The following is a 19,932-nucleotide window of genomic DNA, read 5'->3' as shown; positions in this document are numbered from 1 at the left end:
AGAAGGAGAGTCTTCTTCTTGCTCGACTGAAAAACAGGAGCATCTTTAGCCTCTGCTTCCTTCGCCTTGACTGCATCCTCCTGGGCCTTGGCGGCATCCTTGGTTTCCTTGCCCTTGCCTTTATCCTTGGCCATCTCATCCCCTAGACCTTGATCACCATCTTGGCTGGATCCTTTTGGAAGCCTTGAAAGTTTTGAGAATTCGAAGTTTCTAGAGAACTAGAAGATTTGCAAAATGAAGAAGAACGATTCCCCCAAGGTGCCTTATATAGAAAGCAAAGTCCATTGGGAGTTATCTCGCTCGAAATCCAAAGAGAGAGTTATAAGCGGGAAAAATTTCACTCAATTTCCAACAAAATCTTCAGCCGTTGGATCCGTATCACGTCGTAGAACATAGGGAACATGGAGCTGCAAGAATTTATGAAGACGCGCCTCGTGCACCGAAGCGTCAGGAAAGTGTTTTGGATAGTTAAAAAGACACCTATAAAGTCAAAGGTGATGAAAAATGGGCGCAAAGGAACTATCATCATATCGAAATCCTCATTTCCTCCTAAGGAGTCAGAAAGAAGAATCTCGAGGGGCTATTGTAGGGTGGAAAGGCATAAGAGCCCATATCTACATATATATTGGGCCAAGGGCCCAACCCGAGGATACCAAACAATCCGAGGACGAGTAAAACACTTTCATAAGGATCTGCATTAGTAAGTGAAGAGAAAAATCCTATTAAAGCCACCCAGGGGGGTGCCCCGAGGAAGAATCCCTCCTCGGTTGGGCGAGGCCGAGATCAAAAGGTACGGTCTACCATCAAGAGCAACACTCCGAACCATTCTACCATAGAGGATAGGTATCAAAAAGGAAAAGGACAAAGGAGAGTTATGAAATATCTAAGAAAAAGCTACTAACATAGCATTGAATACTCTGTAGCTGAATGAGCAATGCTTTATAGCCTTACAACTACTCCTAAAGATTTTAAAGAGGGGCTGATGGGACAAGTATCAATACTATCAATCCAAATCTACACGTGGAATGATGAAAGAAGGAGGATGGGAGTATAAAACTGGAGGGTAACAATGAAAGAAGGAGGACTCTGTTGAGTGGATTTATATGAACACTTGCCTCGGACAAAAAGTTCGTTCATGTCAGTATTTCTTATTTGTGCATAATTGCCATACAATTCTATATTAGCCATTGTCCAATTCACTAGGGCCTAGTTCTTTGGCAACATATTTTTACTTAAATTCACTTTTGCCTCACCTCTTACCGAATAAACAAATAAATTAATTTTTTTAAGAGAATTTTAGGGAAATGCATTTTTCCTTCTTTTTTTTTTTTTTTTGTCTCAAATTTTTTATAAATAATTTTTAAAAAAAATAAGCTAACATATTTAATTTTTTATCACACATTTAACATAGAAGTTACAATAGACTATACCTCTTTTATAAATACTATGTAAATAAATTATCATAAGGGGGGAGGATTTGTTGCATACCAGTATACAGCAATTGCAGCATATTGGGTTAGGTGGCCTATCATAAATATACTGTTTTCAAACTCACTCTAAAATCTAAATAAACTTCTTTTTTTGTAGGGTCCGATTAATCAGTGATTTTAGAGCATCTATTAGTCATCTATTTTAAGACATTTTTTTATTCTAAAGAATTTAAAAGGTTGTTTAAAAAATCAAATATATCTATATTTTATTTTTTTCAAAATAAACTTTTTTAAAATAATTTATTAATCTGTGTTAAGATCATCCAGAATCACTGAAGCGCGCAGGTTTTATCTAGTTTCTCCAGTGCACTAAATTCACTGCAATCATAACGCATATCATAACCGCAACGAATCCTCCAGTGCACTAAATTCACTGCAATCATAACACATATAATAACCGCAACGAACCTAACGTCATGGGATACTGGACAAAAGCCACACCTATCGCTGAAAACTACATGCGTAAAAAATATTACACTATAACACTCAGTCCTTATGATTTTATATCTAGCACTCTTTGATTTCAGTCCTTTCACGTCATGGATTATGATTGACCGCGCGACACGACACATATGCATCAAGGCCAACATGCTAGCTAGTAGCTGCGAAAGCCAAACTGCATACTATTGTCTAGTTTACACACCACACAAAAAAAGTATCCAAAAAAAGTGGCCCTCCAATCAAGCACTTCTTTTTTCATTTTTCTTTTTTCTTTTTTAACTTTTTCTTCTTTTAATTTTATAATGAGAATCATTTTTTTTTTTAGGACAAGACGAAGAATAATGAGAATCATTAATCCTTATGTTTTGAGGGTACAAAATGTGTTTGGTGACATTGACAAGTACTTTGTGCCAAAGGGTCCACCAAAACCAGGCCATCATGAATGATTGATATATAAGCTAAAACATCAATTCAATTGAAATTGATTAAGATCAACTAGTCCACATGAAAACCCACTAGTCAACTTATGGGATTAGAGAATTCAAAAAAAAAAACCTAACAAAACAATGGATGTATCCTTTTTTATGTTCTTTCTTTTTAACTTATTGTAATGGTTCATTGAGAGTGGTGGAAAGTGATGAGAAGAAGATAAGTGTTCATCACCTACTCTCGACCGCTTAAACATGTGATTGGAAGTAAAATTGAGTGCATACCTAATTTTTTTTTTTTATATATATAAAAAAATAAAAAACACTAAAAGACAGGTGCTAAAATATGAAGATTTATATTCCTGCGATATTTTTTGTTTATATAAATTATAGTGATAGCATGATATTATAGATACTAAAAATTTTATTTATAAGCATTGGCAAAATTTTAAGTATAGCCCCTTGTACGCTAGCTAGGTTTAATTGAATTCAATTTCATAGTTGTTGCATTAGACAAGAAAACAAAACTATGGTTATCTTTCTTAAGGACAATTAAATTTAACAATGTTGTTCATTGGTCAATGCAACCACTTGAATGAATTGAGAAATCTAAGGCATAGCTGTATAAGGCATAAGAAATTGTACATAAGTTTTATATTCCCTAAACATTTTACAAACTTAAATGTTAATTTTTACAAATTAACATAAAAAAATTTAAATTCTTTATTCAAAATATTATTCATTTTGTTGTTGATTTGACACCAATTATATTTCTTTTTTTACTACTTTATAAGTATTTCACATTTTTTTTTAAAAGTTCATAAGTATTTTATGATAAAAGGTATTATTTTTAACTTTTTTGTTTTGTTTTTGTTTTTTTTCTAATTTTATCATTAATAGCCTATAACATAACATACTAGAGCTTATAAATTCCAATGCCTTATCTAATAAACTTTAAAAAAAAAAAAAATTATTGTGCTCTGTTATGTAATATATTTTCTAGATAGGTAAATAGAGGGAGAGGGGGAGAGGGACATTAGATTCAAACTACAAACATAAGACACCACAAAAAATATTAACGAATGCTCTAAGGATATTGGTTTAGGAACCATTTTTCAAAACATTTTATTGGAAAATGATAAAACAATTAATTATGTTAACATCTTTTTATATTTCTCATAAAAATGATATTAAAAATTTTCTAATATGATTTATTAATAATTACTTTAAGGGCACCCGTTAACATGACCATTTATTAAATTATCACTTAAACCTCTATTACATCTATTACATGGTAGTATTTATTTATAACAAAAGGTAGCAATGTAAAAAAAAAATTAAAATAACCATGTTCCGTCACACGTATCCACTTGAATTCAAGGGTTTTCATGAGGAATAAAGGTCATACTCAGTTCTTAAGGATGCATTGGTATTTTATGTGTCTTAGTCAACTTTACGTATTGTGATAGAGGGTTTTTTTTTTTTTTTTTTTTTTTTTTTTGGGGGTGGGGGTGTTAGGAAAATGTACTTAGATTCGGTGACTTTTCTTTCTTCGTCCTTCCCTCTCCCCTGTCTATGGTCTACGTTCATTTCAAATAGGAGTTGACAAGGACCGGAAATCTTGAATTTCACCTAAAGTAAAACACTAATCATTATTAGTAAACAAAAAAGTAATTTAAATCGTGGATTCAAATTCTAGCCAATAGCAATTTACCACACATAATTTGTTGTGAACGTATTATAACCTATAAAAATTGTGCCAGTCCTTCAATTTCTATACTTAGCCAAAATGCATCTACTATATCACCACCCATATTAATTACATGGAAGATGAAAATGTTATAGATGTGAAGGGGTACATTAGGGATAAAACTCCACAACTAAGGTGGACAAACCAGTGGGTTCTAGTTAACTCAACTGGTAAAGTCTCTTATGGTTGTATAAGAGATCTGGGGTTCAATCTCCGTCTACACCAAAAACTGATTGGTGTCTTGGCCTGATGATAAAAAGCTATCATTTCGTTCACAAGCTCGCGTTACTAATTCGCTTGGCAAATTACAATATCCCAATTTAAAATTGCATCAAAAGGTAACCTTAGACAAACAAAAAGTTTACAATTGTTAAAATGGCAAATTATTATTGATAAGTAAAAAAGTGATGTGAGTAATAGATCAAAGCAAGGATCAATGCAAACTTTTCAACTCAACTGTTGTGAAAATTTTTGTTTACGCATTTGGCTAGATGAAACCACCAGGCCAAGTGAATCTTTTCAATATGACCAAGTACAAATTATGAATTGATCTTAGAAAACTTGGGTTAAAGAGGGTAGAGACACCATAGGAATAGAAATGACATACCCTTAAATTAGGGATGTGTATCCAACCCACCAACTAGATGACACCAACTTGACGTTTTAGGTTGGCTTTTCATGGGGTGGAATTTTATTTTGAGTCAAATGTTGGATTGGATTTTTTTTTTTTTTTTAAATTCATTTGACCTAATCCAACCTAACACACATGCGCGCTCACTCACACACATACACACACACACACACACACACATATATTTTGTTATTCTTATTTTAATTTTTTGTTTGTTTATTTTGGTATTTCAATGAGCAATTTTGATTTGAAAAGAAATGTTTACTTAGTTAATGAAAGCTTTAGAAGGTATGAAACATTTAAGCATAATTTGTTGACCCAACGGTCCCAATTCGACTCTACCCATTTGGATTGGATTAATTGGTTTCTACTCATGTGATAGGTTGGGTTAGGTTGGATTGGGAATTTCTCAAACCTGTTGAACACAGGTCTGTGACTATGAAGAGGAAGATCACGAAGAAGAAGCATATACACGAAGAAGAAAGCTAAGTAAAACGCAACGTTTCAATTAATCCAGGTGGCACCTAAATGCAACGTTTTACTAAATGAAGCTTGTTCTGTTATTAAGTGAAACGGTGCGTTTGGTCTGATTTAAGAGTTGCTAGTTAGGCGCGAGAAGTAGTTGGTGATTAGCTTAACCAACTCTTAACAAACTTTTCCAATCTTTCCAGAACTATAATCCACATAATGTGGGTGGTTAATCTAAGTGTTTAGGTGTATATAAACTACTATGGGTGTATAATTATTCTTTATGTAATTCAGTATGATCAATACAAGTTTCTAGATTCATCTTCTCTCTCTCTCTCTCTCTCTCTCTCTCTCTCTCTCTCTCTCTCTCTCCCCTTCTCTCTCTGACTTTCTCTCAGTTTCTCAAATATTTTCTTTTCTGTGTTTTAGCTTTGTTTGTGATTTGTATTCACTATTACTTAGTTTGTGATACTGAGTTTTTCATCAAAACCAACATTACTGTCATAATCCTATAAGTGATGAGTTGTATATACGTAATTTTCGAAAGAAAGTCTTAGGCAAATTATATTTATTGGAATAGAATCATGATGCCATTAGTGATGAGATGTATATAACACACAACAACAATAACAACAACAAACCTTTAATTTTAATTTTTATAAAGGATTAATTCATAATAAAGTGATTAAATTTCACACCGCGATTAACATATTGTAACTATCCTTATTTTTGGGTTTATTGGGATCAATTGTGAGCAAAATATAAGACATTAATCATTGACACAAATGATGAAGTTGTTGCTTAAATTTTTCTCATAAAGACACAGCGGAGTTGTATATACCAAATATCAAAATGAATTAGAAATTCACAAAATTATAATAAACATGTACTTATATATCCTAATAATTACTTCAAAAAATTAATTAAAAATATATATTTATTTTGCCTTCCTACTCATAAAAAAAGCTCTTGCTTATACTATAGGTTGATGAGGACTGCGGAGTACTGTGGTATTTGGCGAGAAGCTAGTGAGAGCAAGTCACACAATTCACCTCTTCAAATACACACAACGGTAACTGACAAGTAAGTACTTCCTGTCTCTTGTTTGTTCAACTTTTTCCCTTTAAGCTTTCTCCAAAATGCTCAAATTCTTCTTAAGTTTCCACGCTTTCATCCACTACTAAAAGCCTTAGAAGAGAATTGCTTTTCCATAATCAGTAACGTGTAAAAGGTAATTGCAATGAGCTTTCTATATATGGTAGTCATAGTTTTGATTTTTGCACAATATAGATTATAAACATTGGTGAGTGACATCCAATCAAACAAAACTTTATTTCCTTTTCTAGGTACTTGGGCTTGTATATGGATATTATGTTTTCTTTTCTTTATTTTTTAACAATTTTCAAATTAAATTGATCAAATACAATATCATATATGATTCTATTAGTGTAATGTTTAATAATTATTTTTTTCTCAGCAAATTAAATAATAATTATTATTATTTGTTTGATTGCATTCTATGATTGTTTTTTTTTTCCCCTTCTTCTTAATAATCTTCAACTCATAAGTTTTATGTGCTTAATTCTTTTAATTAGTTTTTGATAAATTATGTAGAGATATGTTTTATTTATTCAAATAAACTAGCTTATAACCATGTATATGCAAAAATGATAGACTCTTTGTGATCTTGGTTACTATATAAACATTTAATTATTTGTTTAATTGCATTTCATGATTGCTTTTGAAAAAATTAGGCACATAAATTTATGGATTGAAGATTGATAAATGTTTGTTTTATTTATTCAAATAAATTAGCTTATAATCTTGTATGTGTAGATGTCCATTACACACATATAAGTAATAGATTTTTTGTGATCTCCGTCGTTTTGGCTATATCTATAAGAAGAAGGAAAAAAAATAATAATAATAATCACAATTTTTTATTTAATACAAAAAATTTCTGGCACTGCTATGTAAGTTGTGCGTTTAATACAATACGGCCAAATCAATTAAACCTTCCTAACATCATCATATTCAGATAACTATGTGTTAATTAATACGAAATCTATGAATGAACAGTATCTGGATTTTAATATGTAATGTATACAAGTACAAAAAATGGAAAAAATAATATTTAATTTCCCTTCCTTTTTAATCATTTGGATTTTCTAGCTCCAAATCAAATGGGATATATATTCCTGACAAACCCATGAGTTCTGAGTTATTCAAAAACTATATTCATTCTTGGATCCCAAAAGCTCTTTGTCTCATTGTACTTGTAATAAAATTTTGTAAAAAGAAAATGTTAAAGGAGATCGATAATATATCATACCTGTGCTAGAGCAATGTTACCAGCTAACTCAGTTAACCCCCACATTATTATACATTTATTCTTCTTTGTCTCAAGCACGATATGCTAAAATAAAATATAAATCCCACCTAAGTTTTGCGATTTCCAAAGGATTCTCCACCGCTCAAAAAGACAGCTGGTAACACTCATACTATACTTTTCATCATTATTGCAGCAAGCACCCCACTAGTTGGTTTGTAGCTCAAGACCAGCTGCACCAGCATGAGCTATTAAAGCTTAAAGCTATCTCTTTTTCACCATCAACTTTAGAACTTTATTATGATACCCATCCCTAACCTTTGTATTATTAAAGAACCATCACTGAGCTTTGTTCTAAAAGTATCTAGCAACCCATCACTTGGTTTCATTTGGTGATCACATGCCACTACAACTTGAGTTAACAGATAAGTTATTATTATTTTGATAATAAAAATAGGGACTTCTATGTGTTATCCCCACACCACTTAAACTCTGGCATTGTATTATGATATGGAATTGCCTGAATACTAGGCTGGCAATTACTCAAAAGTCGAATCCATAACTCTCGGACTTATAGGGGTAACGGGCCATAAAGGCTTCTTACCACTAGACTACATTCTCATATGGTAACGAAAAAGTTATCGTACGTATTATTTATATATGCATTTTCATTTTTATTGCGTATAAGTTTCACAATCGTGTGAAATCCATAGTGACAAGAAAAATACATATATTTGATATATTAGTTGGTAGTTCGTACGATGCACGCGGACAATTTAATATAATATAATTTTTTCTCTTTCATTTTTTTTTTTGGTTTAAATATGAAATTTAATAGTTATGATAATTAATGATAGATGTTTATTATAATTATTTATGTCTAAATTTGAAATTTGATCATTATATTAACAAGTAACCACCACTAAGCCTTATTCTAAAAGTGTTTAAGACCTATCATTTGGCTTCATTTTATGCTCACATGCCTCAACCGCATTTTAGAAAATCCCAACAAAAGATAATCGAGAAGTGATCTCAAATATCATATTGGCATATTCATTTTCATCCCATGTAAGTCCCTACAATTGTGTAAAATATTCCAAGCATTGCAATATGGAAGATTAATATATTTGATAGAGAGAAATTAACGGATGCTTTAAAAGCATTGACTTATGAAATATTTTTAAAATTTTTTTATAGAAATAAATAAATACAACTAATTTTTATGACAGTTTTTTTATAATTTTCATAAAAGTAGTATCAAAATTATATATAAAATAATTATTGGGAGTTAACTAACCAAAAAAAAGGAGAAGACATTCTTCAAGTAATTTCTCACCGTTTATCTCACGTGATCATTCTCTCTCTCTCTCTCTCTCTCTCTCTCTCTCTCTCTCTCTCTCTCTCTCTCTCTCTCTCTCTCTCTGCCTTTTTACAATGACTAGAGACATAAAAACACAAATTACTACAACTACACACATACATTTCAGGCATTCTTCTCGGAATATTTGTAAGCTCTCTCTTTCTCTCTCGCTATTTTTGTCTCAACAACTTGGTAAACTCGCTTTCCACACTTTCTGCGTAATTCTTAACCTTACTGTTTTTCTTTCTTTCTTTTCTTTTGTTCTTTCTTGATGAATACTACGTTGAAGGAAGGCTGAATCTTTGATTCTGGAGAAGAAATCATGGTTTTGGAGAACATGTTCAATTTACAAGGTGCAACACGTAAGTTATAGTAAATTCATTTTTCCCAGGAAAACAAGTTCCACGCAGAGAAAACACACACAACACAACACAAAACACAAGCATGAGAAAAAGAGAGTATGATCACATATGCTTTGTTATAAAATTCTTGTTTTTATGATTGAAATCATCATATTTTTATCGTTTTACACTGCTGCAGATGCAAACATGAAAATATGGTCTTTGGTCTTTGTTACTTTTTAATTTTCTCTATTTCAACGTATCACGTGAGGAAGGAGGAATTTGAACCCGAATATTCCTTACGAGATAACTGGAAAATGCCATTTATTAGTTGTAAAAGTAATCTTGTTGATCTTAAACACTTCAGTTTATAGTGTAAATGGTTTAATCAAAATAATTTTTCTTAAAGTAAAGACTAAAGAGATAAGAAAAATCCCACAAACAAACGGTTTGTTCTTTGTAGTTTGGTCGAGTTTCTTTTATTTTTTTAGTTTTCTTAACTCTTTAGTCTTTAGCTACTTTGCCGAAGGCTCAAATTTTAACTTTTGTTTTGTTTTGTTTCTAAAGCAAATTGTTTTAGTTTATTATCTCATAGGTGCAGGTGATTACCGTTCCAGAATCTTTTAACTCTCTCCTAGCCTCCTAGGTCGATACTGTCTAAGCTAATACTTGTCTTGTATGTATGAATGAAGAATGTAAATTGTAAAATATGCACTTCTACTAAAAAATTGATTGGACTTGTTCAAGTCTTTGTCTATAATTAAAATGACTAAAGGCGGCATTGCCTTTTTAATTAAGTCTTTGCCTATGTATATGATTAATCTGACTAATTCATTAACTTTTCGCAAGTCTTTGTCTCTATATGATTAATCTGACTAAAGCGCATTACCTTGTAATTTCCATACACATTTTAATTATTAAAAAAAAAAAAAAACATTTTGTTGGTTTTACCAATCATCGCCTACCTCTCTTCCTAGAAGGAGAGGAGAGGGAGACAAATTTAATTATGTGGACCTGTGCATGCATGGACAAATGGGTCTTTTCAGTCACAAGATGCTTTCGTATTTATGTGGCATCTGCATGGATTTATCTACTGTGTATAATAATTAGCCTGGAAGAGTTTTCTTTGATCAGGCTTTATTGGTGAACTAAAACACATTGTTTGTATCTGGGGATTTTTGTCATGGGTGAGTATATTTTTTTTGGTTGAAAACGGTGTGTTTGAATTTTGGGTGAGAAAAACAAATTTTATATGAACAGATAAGGGAGAGGGATAAAAGAATATTTGTTCATGCAGATCAGAGCCAAGAGAGAGAGAGAGAGAGAGAGAGAGAGAGATGAACGTTGGTGAGAGGGAAGAAGGGAGAGAACGAAAATGACAAGAGCATAAATGGCTTTTATCTGTTTCTACTTAAGAGAGAGAGAGGGAGAGAGTGATGACAAAAGTTTTCCTGTTATGTGAAGAAAAGAGCAGTATTTTCTGTAGGGTAACACTTGTTGCACGTAAACAGTATGCGTATGTATATACATACGGTCCAACATAACTAAATTCGTAACTTTAAGTTACGATTCAGTTATTTCGAGCAATGTGAGTGTGTGACACATGCTGTGTGCAATAAACAATGTCTTTTTGTGTAAGAGTTGCAGAGAACATCTCTTTTAAATGGGGTGTTCTTAATTGTTTAGTTGATCAAGGGATGAATGCAACCGTTGCACAAAATAATAAACCGTGGAGAAGAGGTTGAATGTATTTGCAAGGTTGGGAAGGGGAAATGTGTCAAAATTAATTCTTATTAGTACTAAGTGAGAAGAGTACAGTTAAAAAATAGAATTTTCTGTCTTATAGGCAAGAATCATATCTAACAAGTAGCAACAAAAGGATGCCCCATGTTGGTAAATAAAAAATGGTTAACCCAGGTTTGGTTGTCAAAATTTCCCAGTATGGTTGTTATTCAGCGTTGTGGGTCAAGAAGAAGAGGTGTCCGTATCGTTTTTATGTTTGGATTCTTTGGAATAGTTTTTGGAGTTCTTTTTAGAAGTAAGTATAATTTATAGGAATCTTTTTAAAAAAGAAATTTTATGTTAATGAAAAGTTACATGTTGCATATATACAAACCTCAATGAATGAAGTTTCCTTTCATAAACTGTTTAGGGGAAGTGTCATTTTAGAAAACCTCAAGGAGGTTGGTGTTAGAGTTTAATTAACTAAGTTTATTACTATAGGGATGTAAATATGTAAAAAGTAATTATTTTTACTAACATATTTTAGAAGAGATTTCAAATTAAACCTTATAATATAAAATTAAACACTGAATTTTAAAAACTGTTATAAATTAGAGATAGACTTCCTGAAGACCATAAAAAGGGAAGAACTTGGAGGAAAAAAATAAAAAGAAAGAGGAAGAACTTAGGACCCAAACTAGTAATCTCATATTGAAACTTTAAAGGCTCTTCAGAGGATGTGAATATAAGCACAACTCAGAATTGCTCATTTTACCAACTTTTCTCACCATCAGGTTTCTCACAAAATGCCCACATAATGGTAACCATCCTAGAGTGTAACCCAAAGTCATTTATAAGATGCACTAGCACTGAACAACTACTTTTATCTTCCTAATAGGAGCATACCTTACCAAAAAATTAAGCAAATACTAGTCAACTGCCATCTGCTACTAAGCTGGGGTAAATTATTCTGCATAGCATGACAAAACAATAAATTTATTCTCATTGATGAAACTGTTGTAGACTTCACATATAATCTTTATCATTCTACCCAAGTTTGATATTAGCCATTGCCATGAGTATTAGCATACCAGTGGAAGAATTTGAGATTCCCTCTCTTGAAAGTTGAAACCTGTTTCATGACATTTGACAGAAAAGATTCTTCAATTTGGGACAGAATGGCTGCAACTAGACTCGCCTTGTTTGTGGGAGCATGCCAGCATCGTTGTGCAACTCGGTTTCTATGCAATAATTTTAGTACATCTAGCACGAAATTTTCCAGGCCTGATATGCAGAAACAGAAGAAAGGTTATGGATAGAGGCATAGACAAGTACCCCATCAGAATAAAAGTCAGCACTGCATATATAGCCAGCATAATTTGTTCCTGTTTACTACTGGGAATTCACTTCTTAATGCTAATGATGCTGCTAAATGGTAGTGGAACTCAATGCAACTCTAAAACTCAAGCTTTTTCCTCAGAAATTATGCAAGTGCTATCATGGGCAATCACACTTGTTACTGTATACATAATCCCCAATAAAAAGAACATCAAGTTCCCCTGGTTACTAAGAGCATGGTGGCTTTGCAGCTTCCTGTTGTCCATTATTTGCACAGCTCTTGATACCCATTTCAGAGTTATAAACCATGGCAAACTTGGAGTACGAGATTATGCAGACTTCCTTGGCCTGCTTGCTTCTACATGCCTCTTGGTCATTTCAATCCGAGGGAAGACAGGTATCATCTTCAGTGTCCCCAATGGCATTGCCGAACCACTTCTCAATGGAAAAACTGATGAACATTCAGAATACAAGAGGATATGTTTATATGGCAAAGCTACTCTTGTCCAACTTGTTACCTTCTCTTGGCTGAATCCACTTTTTGTTGTTGGGTTTAAGAAACCCCTCGAACAGGAGGAAATTCCCGATGTTGATATCAAGGACTCAGCAAGATTTCTCTCCCATTCCTTCAACGAGAGTCTAAAACAAGTTAAGGAGAGAGATGGAACTACAAATCCATCCATCTATAAGGCAATATATTTGTATACCAGGAAGAAAGCTGCAATCAATGCATTATTTGCAGTGATAAGCGCTGCAGCATCCTATGTTGGCCCATACCTCATTGATGACTTTGTACGTTTCTTAACTGAGAGGAGCACCAGGAGTTTAGAGAGTGGGTACCTTCTGGCCCTAGGCTTTTTAGGTGCCAAAATGGTTGAGACAATCACACAGAGGCAATGGATTTTTGGGGCACGCCTGCTAGGCCTTCACCTTAGAGTTGCTCTTATATCTCGCATATACAAAAAAGGTTTACTCTTGTCAAGTCAATCCCGCCAGAACCACACTAGTGGAGAGATCATCAACTATATGAGTGTAGATATCCAAAGAATCACAGACTTCATTTGGTACTTAAACATAATATGGATGTTGCCTGTACAAATATCCTTAGCAATCTACATTCTACATACAAATCTAGGTTTGGGGTCATTCGCTGCATTAGCTGCAACTTTAATAGTCATGGGTTGCAATATACCCCTTACAAGAGTCCAGAAGAGATATCAATCTAAGATCATGGAAGCCAAGGACAATAGGATGAAATCCACTTCAGAAGTTCTTCGAAACATGAAGGCTCTTAAACTTCAAGCTTGGGACGGTGAATTCCTTCAAAGGTTAGAAAGCTTGAGGAAAATAGAGTATGGTTGGTTATGGAAATCACTAAGGCTGTCAGCACTTTCAGCTTTTATCTTCTGGGGATCACCCGCATTTATCTCTGTGGTAACTTTTGGGGCATGTATGCTAATGGGGATTGAACTCACAGCTGGAAGAGTCTTATCTGCATTGGCCACCTTCCGAATGCTACAAGACCCTATATTCAATCTGCCTGACTTACTGTCTGTGATTGCACAGGCAAAAGTCTCAGCTGATAGAATTAGTTCCTACCTCCAGCAGGATGAAATTCAAAAGGATGCCATTGAGTATATTCCAAAAGATCAAACAGAGTATGGCATTGAGATTGACAGTGGAAGATTCACCTGGGATCTTGAGTCAAGGAATCCAACTCTGGAAGGAATACAGTTAAAAGTGAAGAGGGGAATGAAGGTGGCAATATGCGGGACTGTGGGATCAGGGAAGTCTAGCCTGCTCTCATGTGTGCTTGGAGAAATACAAAAGCTGGCAGGGACAGTGAAGATCAGTGGTACAAAGGCTTATGTGCCTCAGTCTCCATGGATACTGACAGGAAATATCAGGGAGAATATTCTCTTTGGGAATCAGTATGACAGTGCTAAGTACAACAGAACAGTCGAAGCATGTGCTTTGACAAAGGATTTTGAACTTTTCTCCTGTGGCGATCTAACAGAGATCGGTGAAAGAGGGATAAATATGAGCGGTGGACAGAAGCAAAGGATACAGATTGCTCGTGCAGCATACCAAGATGCTGATATATATCTACTTGATGATCCTTTCAGTGCAGTTGATGCTCATACAGGCACCCAACTCTTTGAGGTTAGTAAATCATGTCAGTGACTAGAATATGAGAATGTATTTCTTAATTAGGCCCTATAATAAGCAGCCTATCCACTCTCCTGCTTTGAAGCAACAGTTTAAGAAGTCAACATTGTTTATTGTTTCATATACCTTTTGCAGGAATGCCTGATGGGAATTCTTAAAGAGAAGACTATACTTTTTGTTACCCACCAAGTTGAGTTTCTTCCAGCAGCAGACCTAATTCTGGTAAGCATGACATGGCAGCTCTCTCTGTTATTTAGTCATTTAAGTAGATAATAGAATAGGACATTATATGCAGTAACTAAAATACAATATATTTTTTTTAGGATAGTTTTAAGAGGTTAAAAAAAAATATATGGTAGGAAAAAAAGCATATGTTATGATTCTAGGATTACTTGATAATCTGAGAATTTTCCTGATAGTTAAGAATTGGGACTTCCAAAATCTAAAGACTTTGCTACAATGCTGAGGATTGTAGTTCTTCAGACTGCAACTAACATCAATTTAACAGGTGATGCAAAATGGAAGAATTGCACAAGCCGGACGATTCAAAGAACTTATGAAGCAAAAAATAGGATTTGAGGTTTTGGTTGGTGCTCATAGCCAGGCTCTAGACTCTATCCTCTTAGTTGAAAATTCAAGTAGAACATCCCAGAGCCCTATAGTTGATGATGAACCCAGCACAGATTCAACTTCAAATGCAGAACTTCTACACACACAACATGACTCTGAGCATAATCTCTCTCTTGAAATTACAGAAAAAGGAGGTAAATTGGTGCAAGATGAAGAAAGAGAGAAAGGAAGCATTGGAAAAGAAGTTTACTGGTCTTATTTGACCGTTGTGAAAGGTGGGGCCCTAGTTCCATTCATCCTTTTGGCACAGTCATCATTCCAAATATTACAGGTAGCAAGTAACTACTGGATGGCATGGGCTTCTCCTCCCACAAGTGAGACTGAACCAAAATTGGCAATGGACTTCATATTGCTTGTTTATGTAGTACTAGCTGTTGGAAGTTCACTTTGTGTTTTGGCGCGAGCCGTACTAGTAGCGAAAGCAGGACTTTGGACAGCAGAAAAGCTATTCAAAAACATGTTGCATAGTATATTCCGAGCACCAATGGCATTTTTTGATTCAACCCCATTTGGAAGAATCTTAAATCGGGTAAGTTCGAATTTGACAAAGTTTATGTTGATTTCAATTGAATTTATACATTGGTGTTACTAGTAGTATTATCAATACGGCTGAATCTATTTAATTTGTACATATATCACAAATTTCTTATAAAAAAAAAAATAACACTAAGATGTACTAGACAAAAAAAAAAAAAATTTGCATTTGCAACTAACGAATACTCCTTGCAAGGGTTATATACAAAAACTAGAATAAGGAAATTCAAACATTTTCAGATCAGTTGAAGTTAAATATGATGTTAATAACATGTAGAATTTTAGAGGATAAGCATCCCATAGAAAACAAAATATTTTAACGAAGGGAAAAACCTATTGACTTCAACTAAGGCCAGGATGACTTTGACAAAATGAAATTCATTTCACAGTTCCTGTCCTCTCCAATCACACCCCGGCAGAATGCCTAACATTACGTAAGAAGGAAATTTTAGAGAATCCTCTATCTTCAGAGTAACCATCCCATGAAAGATAAGAAAATATGCCAATAATAAGTAGCTGGATTGGCGAGATACCCTACCCCTTCAGACAAAACTTCAAGTTAAAAGCCAAAGTTTTAGCTCATGACTTCAAAACCAGATGTCAGAATATAATAGCATGCAAGAGGTAATAAACTAAACATTAATAAATAAAAAATCACAAGATTCAAGTTATCTTTCTTTTTCTCATCACATAAAGAAATAATTGTAAAGGTTCTTTCAAGAGGGCTGACAGTTTAAAGTTACCTCTGCAGGCATCTACAGATCAAAGTGTGTTAGACTTGGAATTGGCAACAAAATTAGGTTGGTGTGCTTTCTCAATAATACAGCTTCTAGGGACTATTGCAGTGATGTCGCAGGTGGCATGGGAAGTATTTGTCATCTTCATTCCAGTAACTGCAATCTGCATATGGTATCAGGTTAGAGACTTCTTTCACCCTCTCTATATACTATCTAGAGATGATTAATTAATGTGTAAAACATAGAGGGCGATAACAATTTTGACTTCTAAAGCATTTGAAAACTCATCATGTTGACAAGAACGGTGTTGACAAACAAACAAACAAACAACAAACAAAAAAAAAAAAAAATCTCTTGAAAACACAATAACTCAATGTACCATTGAATTAAATTCTAATGCTACAAAAAGCATAGTAATGTGTATTTACTGTTAAGTAGCTTCAGAACAACATGCCCCTCCCCAACTCTGTGTATGAATGAATTGCTCCCATTTTATGGATGCTGATCAATAATTAATTATGATTACTTCAGCAATATTACATACCAACAGCAAGAGAACTGGCCCGCTTAGCTGGTATACAACGAGCACCAATCCTCCACCACTTTGCAGAATCACTATCAGGAGCTACAACAATCCGTGCTTTTGATCAAGAAGACCGTTTTATTGACGGAAACATTGGTCTTGTTGACAGCCACTCAAGGCCATGGTTTCATAATATGTCAGCAATGGAATGGCTTTCTTTCAGACTGAATTTGCTATCTAATTTTGTGTTTGCCTTCTCATTGGTATTACTGGTGACCCTTCCTGAAGGAATTATCAATCCAAGTGAGTATCGCTAATGTTTTTAAAAACTAAGCATTATAATGACCTCAAAGTAGAATTCATTATTAATCATTTGCTGCCTAGACTAAGGGATAGAAAATCTCCTGGGAAAGAGAAATCAGGACATACTGCATACAAATATGCATTGCATCAGATGCTTTCTCGATTAGTGGCCCATTTTCTTACAAGCAAAATAAGTTACTTTAAAAGATTTCAAAAGAAAACTCTAGTCATAAAGAGAGTACTTATGTGGAATTGGACTCTTTACAGGCATTGCAGGGTTGGCAGTGACATATGGAATAAATTTGAATGTTTTACAAGCTTCAATTATATGGAACATATGCAATGCAGAAAATAAGATGATATCAGTTGAAAGAATTCTTCAGTACTCAAACATAACAAGCGAAGCGCCACTTGTGATTGAAGAGAGTAGACCACCAAATAACTGGCCAGAAGTTGGAACAATATGCTTCAAAAATTTGCAGGTGAGCCTCTATAGCTAGGTTATAAACTATGAAGAAAGATCTGAAATTTTTATATTGTTTTAGATATCAAAATACTTTTATGAACACTTCATTTTTTTCCATCCATAGTACACATAATTACAAGAAGTAACAATATTGTATCCATTGCCTCAAAGTGGATGTAATGAAAGTCCTCAGCCTAACATAACAAGTTGTTGCAACATACAACTGACTTGACTGTATTGCAGGTCCGTTATGCTGAACATTTACCATCTGTCCTGAAAAACATTACTTGCACATTTCCGGGAAGGAAGAAAGTTGGTGTTGTAGGAAGGACGGGGAGTGGTAAATCAACCCTCATACAGGCCATTTTCAGGGTTGTTGAGCCCAGAGAGGGAAGCATTATAATTGATGATGTGGATATTTGCAAGATAGGACTTCATGACTTAAGATCAAGGCTTAGCATCATACCACAGGACCCAGCTATGTTTGAGGGAACAGTTAGAACAAACTTAGACCCACTCCAGCAGTATTCTGACAGTGAAATATGGGAGGTAAATATTCTTATCAAACAACACCTCTTATAGGGAAATATTGGAGGTAAAACCTTATATCCAATTAATACCACCAAGAACCTAACCTCATTCAAGAAGGGTAGTAGATTATGTATCAAAGACCAAAAAGGAAAATGAAAATTTTCCATACCAAGTTACAAGAGATCATTTTATCATTTATAAATCTAAATTACCTAGAAGTACAGATTCGTCATTACCATTTTTTTCTATCCGACATATGCTCATTTAAATTCCAAAATTTTCAGGCTCTGGATAAATGTCAACTAGGTCATTTAGTGCATGATAAGGAAGAGAAGTTGGATTCCACAGGTCAGGTTCATCAACTTGTTGTATTGACATAATTGATTGAATGCCCTTTTCTTTACTATCAGTAACATGCATGCATCTAACAGTGGTTGAAAATGGAGAAAATTGGAGTGTGGGCCAAAGACAATTATTTTGCCTTGGAAGAGCCTTGTTGAAGAAGAGTAGCATTCTTGTACTGGATGAAGCGACAGCCTCAGTTGATTCCGCAACTGACGGAGTATTACAGAAGATCATTAGTCAAGAGTTCACAAATCGGACAATTGTCACTATAGCCCACAGAATCCACACAGTTATAGACAGTGATCTTGTTTTGGTCCTCAGTGAAGGCAAGTATCTCTCTCTGTCTCTCTTTCACACACACACACACACACATGAAAATTTATCATGAATGTATTGAAAGAAAGACTGAAGGACTCTTGCTTGAACAGGAAGAATCGCAGAATATGACACGCCAGGAAAGCTACTAGAACGATCAGATTCGTTCTTCTCTAAACTCATAAAGGAGTATTCCTCAAGATCACAAAGTTTCAACAACTTAGCAAACACTCATAATTAACTCCCGCTTCAAAGATTCCTCAGATGTTAAATTTGGTGGAGCAAGACAAATTGATCATATCAGTAACAGCAACTTGCATAAATAGATTGAATATTCTCCCGGTCATGAATTAGGAGGACAAGTGATGCAAAAGAGTATTCAAAGAGAAGATTATTCTAATTTTGTTTTGTTTTGTTTTTCAAGTCAATTGTATTTTTCTTGATTAATTGTATTTTATTTAGGTCCTAGTATTTAATTAGGTCGATTAGTATTTTTATTTATAGTTAAGTTTATTTTTGTAATAAGTCATTTAGTGTATCCTACGGTAATTAGAATCAGAATTTCTCTTAGAATTTAGTACTCCTATTCTCTTATTAGAGGAGGATTATGTTGATGTAATAAAATTTCTATGGAAATTGTCTCCATGGTCTGTGTTGACTACAACCAACCCTAAGTACCGACTTTTAGTGACTTTTTTATGCTTGATGCTATTTTTCAAGCAGGACTAAGTGCTGATTCCTAAGCTCTCTATATTTATTTTCCTATCTTTTAATTTTCTTGCTGCATTGTTCTGGCTTAACCAAACGGCAATGCATCAACAAGGATCAACTGCCTTAGGTGTTAGTAATTCTATAACTAAAAATTGTACAATTAACAAAACAGCACAAGCGAAGGCATTCTTGTTATTCTTCTATTTGTAATGTAGCATTCCCAAACACCGGAAAATATGCAGGAACATGTAAGCTTATTAAGTAGTAGCATAAATTTAACTATTGTTCCGTCTAAAATGGTTTATTTATTTATTTATATTTGCCTGTTAAGCTAATTTGGCAAACATATTAGTTATATGGCCACTTTTGG

General features: G+C 34.0%; 1 protein-coding gene and 1 long non-coding RNA gene across 5 annotated transcripts; one reads left to right on the top strand and one right to left on the bottom strand.

Annotated features, from left to right (window-relative positions):
* The first annotated feature begins 8,932 nt into the window (after nt 1–8,932).
* On the top strand, nt 8,933–19,580 carry LOC111998296 (putative ABC transporter C family member 15). Of its 4 annotated transcripts, none has more exons than XM_065782514.1 (12): nt 8,933–9,044; nt 9,191–9,250; nt 12,114–14,461; nt 14,603–14,689; nt 14,976–15,626; nt 16,383–16,547; nt 16,900–17,194; nt 17,462–17,676; nt 17,904–18,209; nt 18,476–18,539; nt 18,623–18,862; nt 18,965–19,580. In XM_065782514.1, exons 2-12 carry the CDS (start codon nt 9,220–9,222, stop codon nt 19,090–19,092), a joined length of 4,530 nt encoding a protein of 1,509 aa, XP_065638586.1. In that variant the 5' UTR covers nt 8,933–9,044; nt 9,191–9,219; the 3' UTR covers nt 19,093–19,580. The 4 variants fall into 4 exon arrangements, with proteins under 4 accessions (XP_065638586.1, XP_023886163.1, XP_065638585.1 ...); XM_024030395.2 differs by having other exon boundaries at nt 8,934–9,044; nt 9,191–9,259; XM_065782513.1 differs by having other exon boundaries at nt 8,941–9,044; nt 9,187–9,250.
* LOC136071346 (uncharacterized) lies at nt 11,888–16,485 on the bottom strand. Its single transcript, XR_010632631.1, has 2 exons — nt 16,375–16,485; nt 11,888–12,244 (listed from the first exon to the last, which is right to left on the bottom strand). It is a non-coding gene; the product is annotated as an uncharacterized LOC136071346 (long non-coding RNA).
* Nucleotides 19,581–19,932: the final 352 nt, after the last annotated feature.

This window comes from Quercus suber, unplaced genomic scaffold (genome assembly GCF_002906115.3).
Source record: "Quercus suber isolate HL8 unplaced genomic scaffold, Cork oak 2.0 scaffold_304, whole genome shotgun sequence".
NCBI lineage: Eukaryota > Viridiplantae > Streptophyta > Magnoliopsida > Fagales > Fagaceae > Quercus > Quercus suber.
This window is presented reverse-complemented; position numbering and strand designations above follow the sequence as displayed.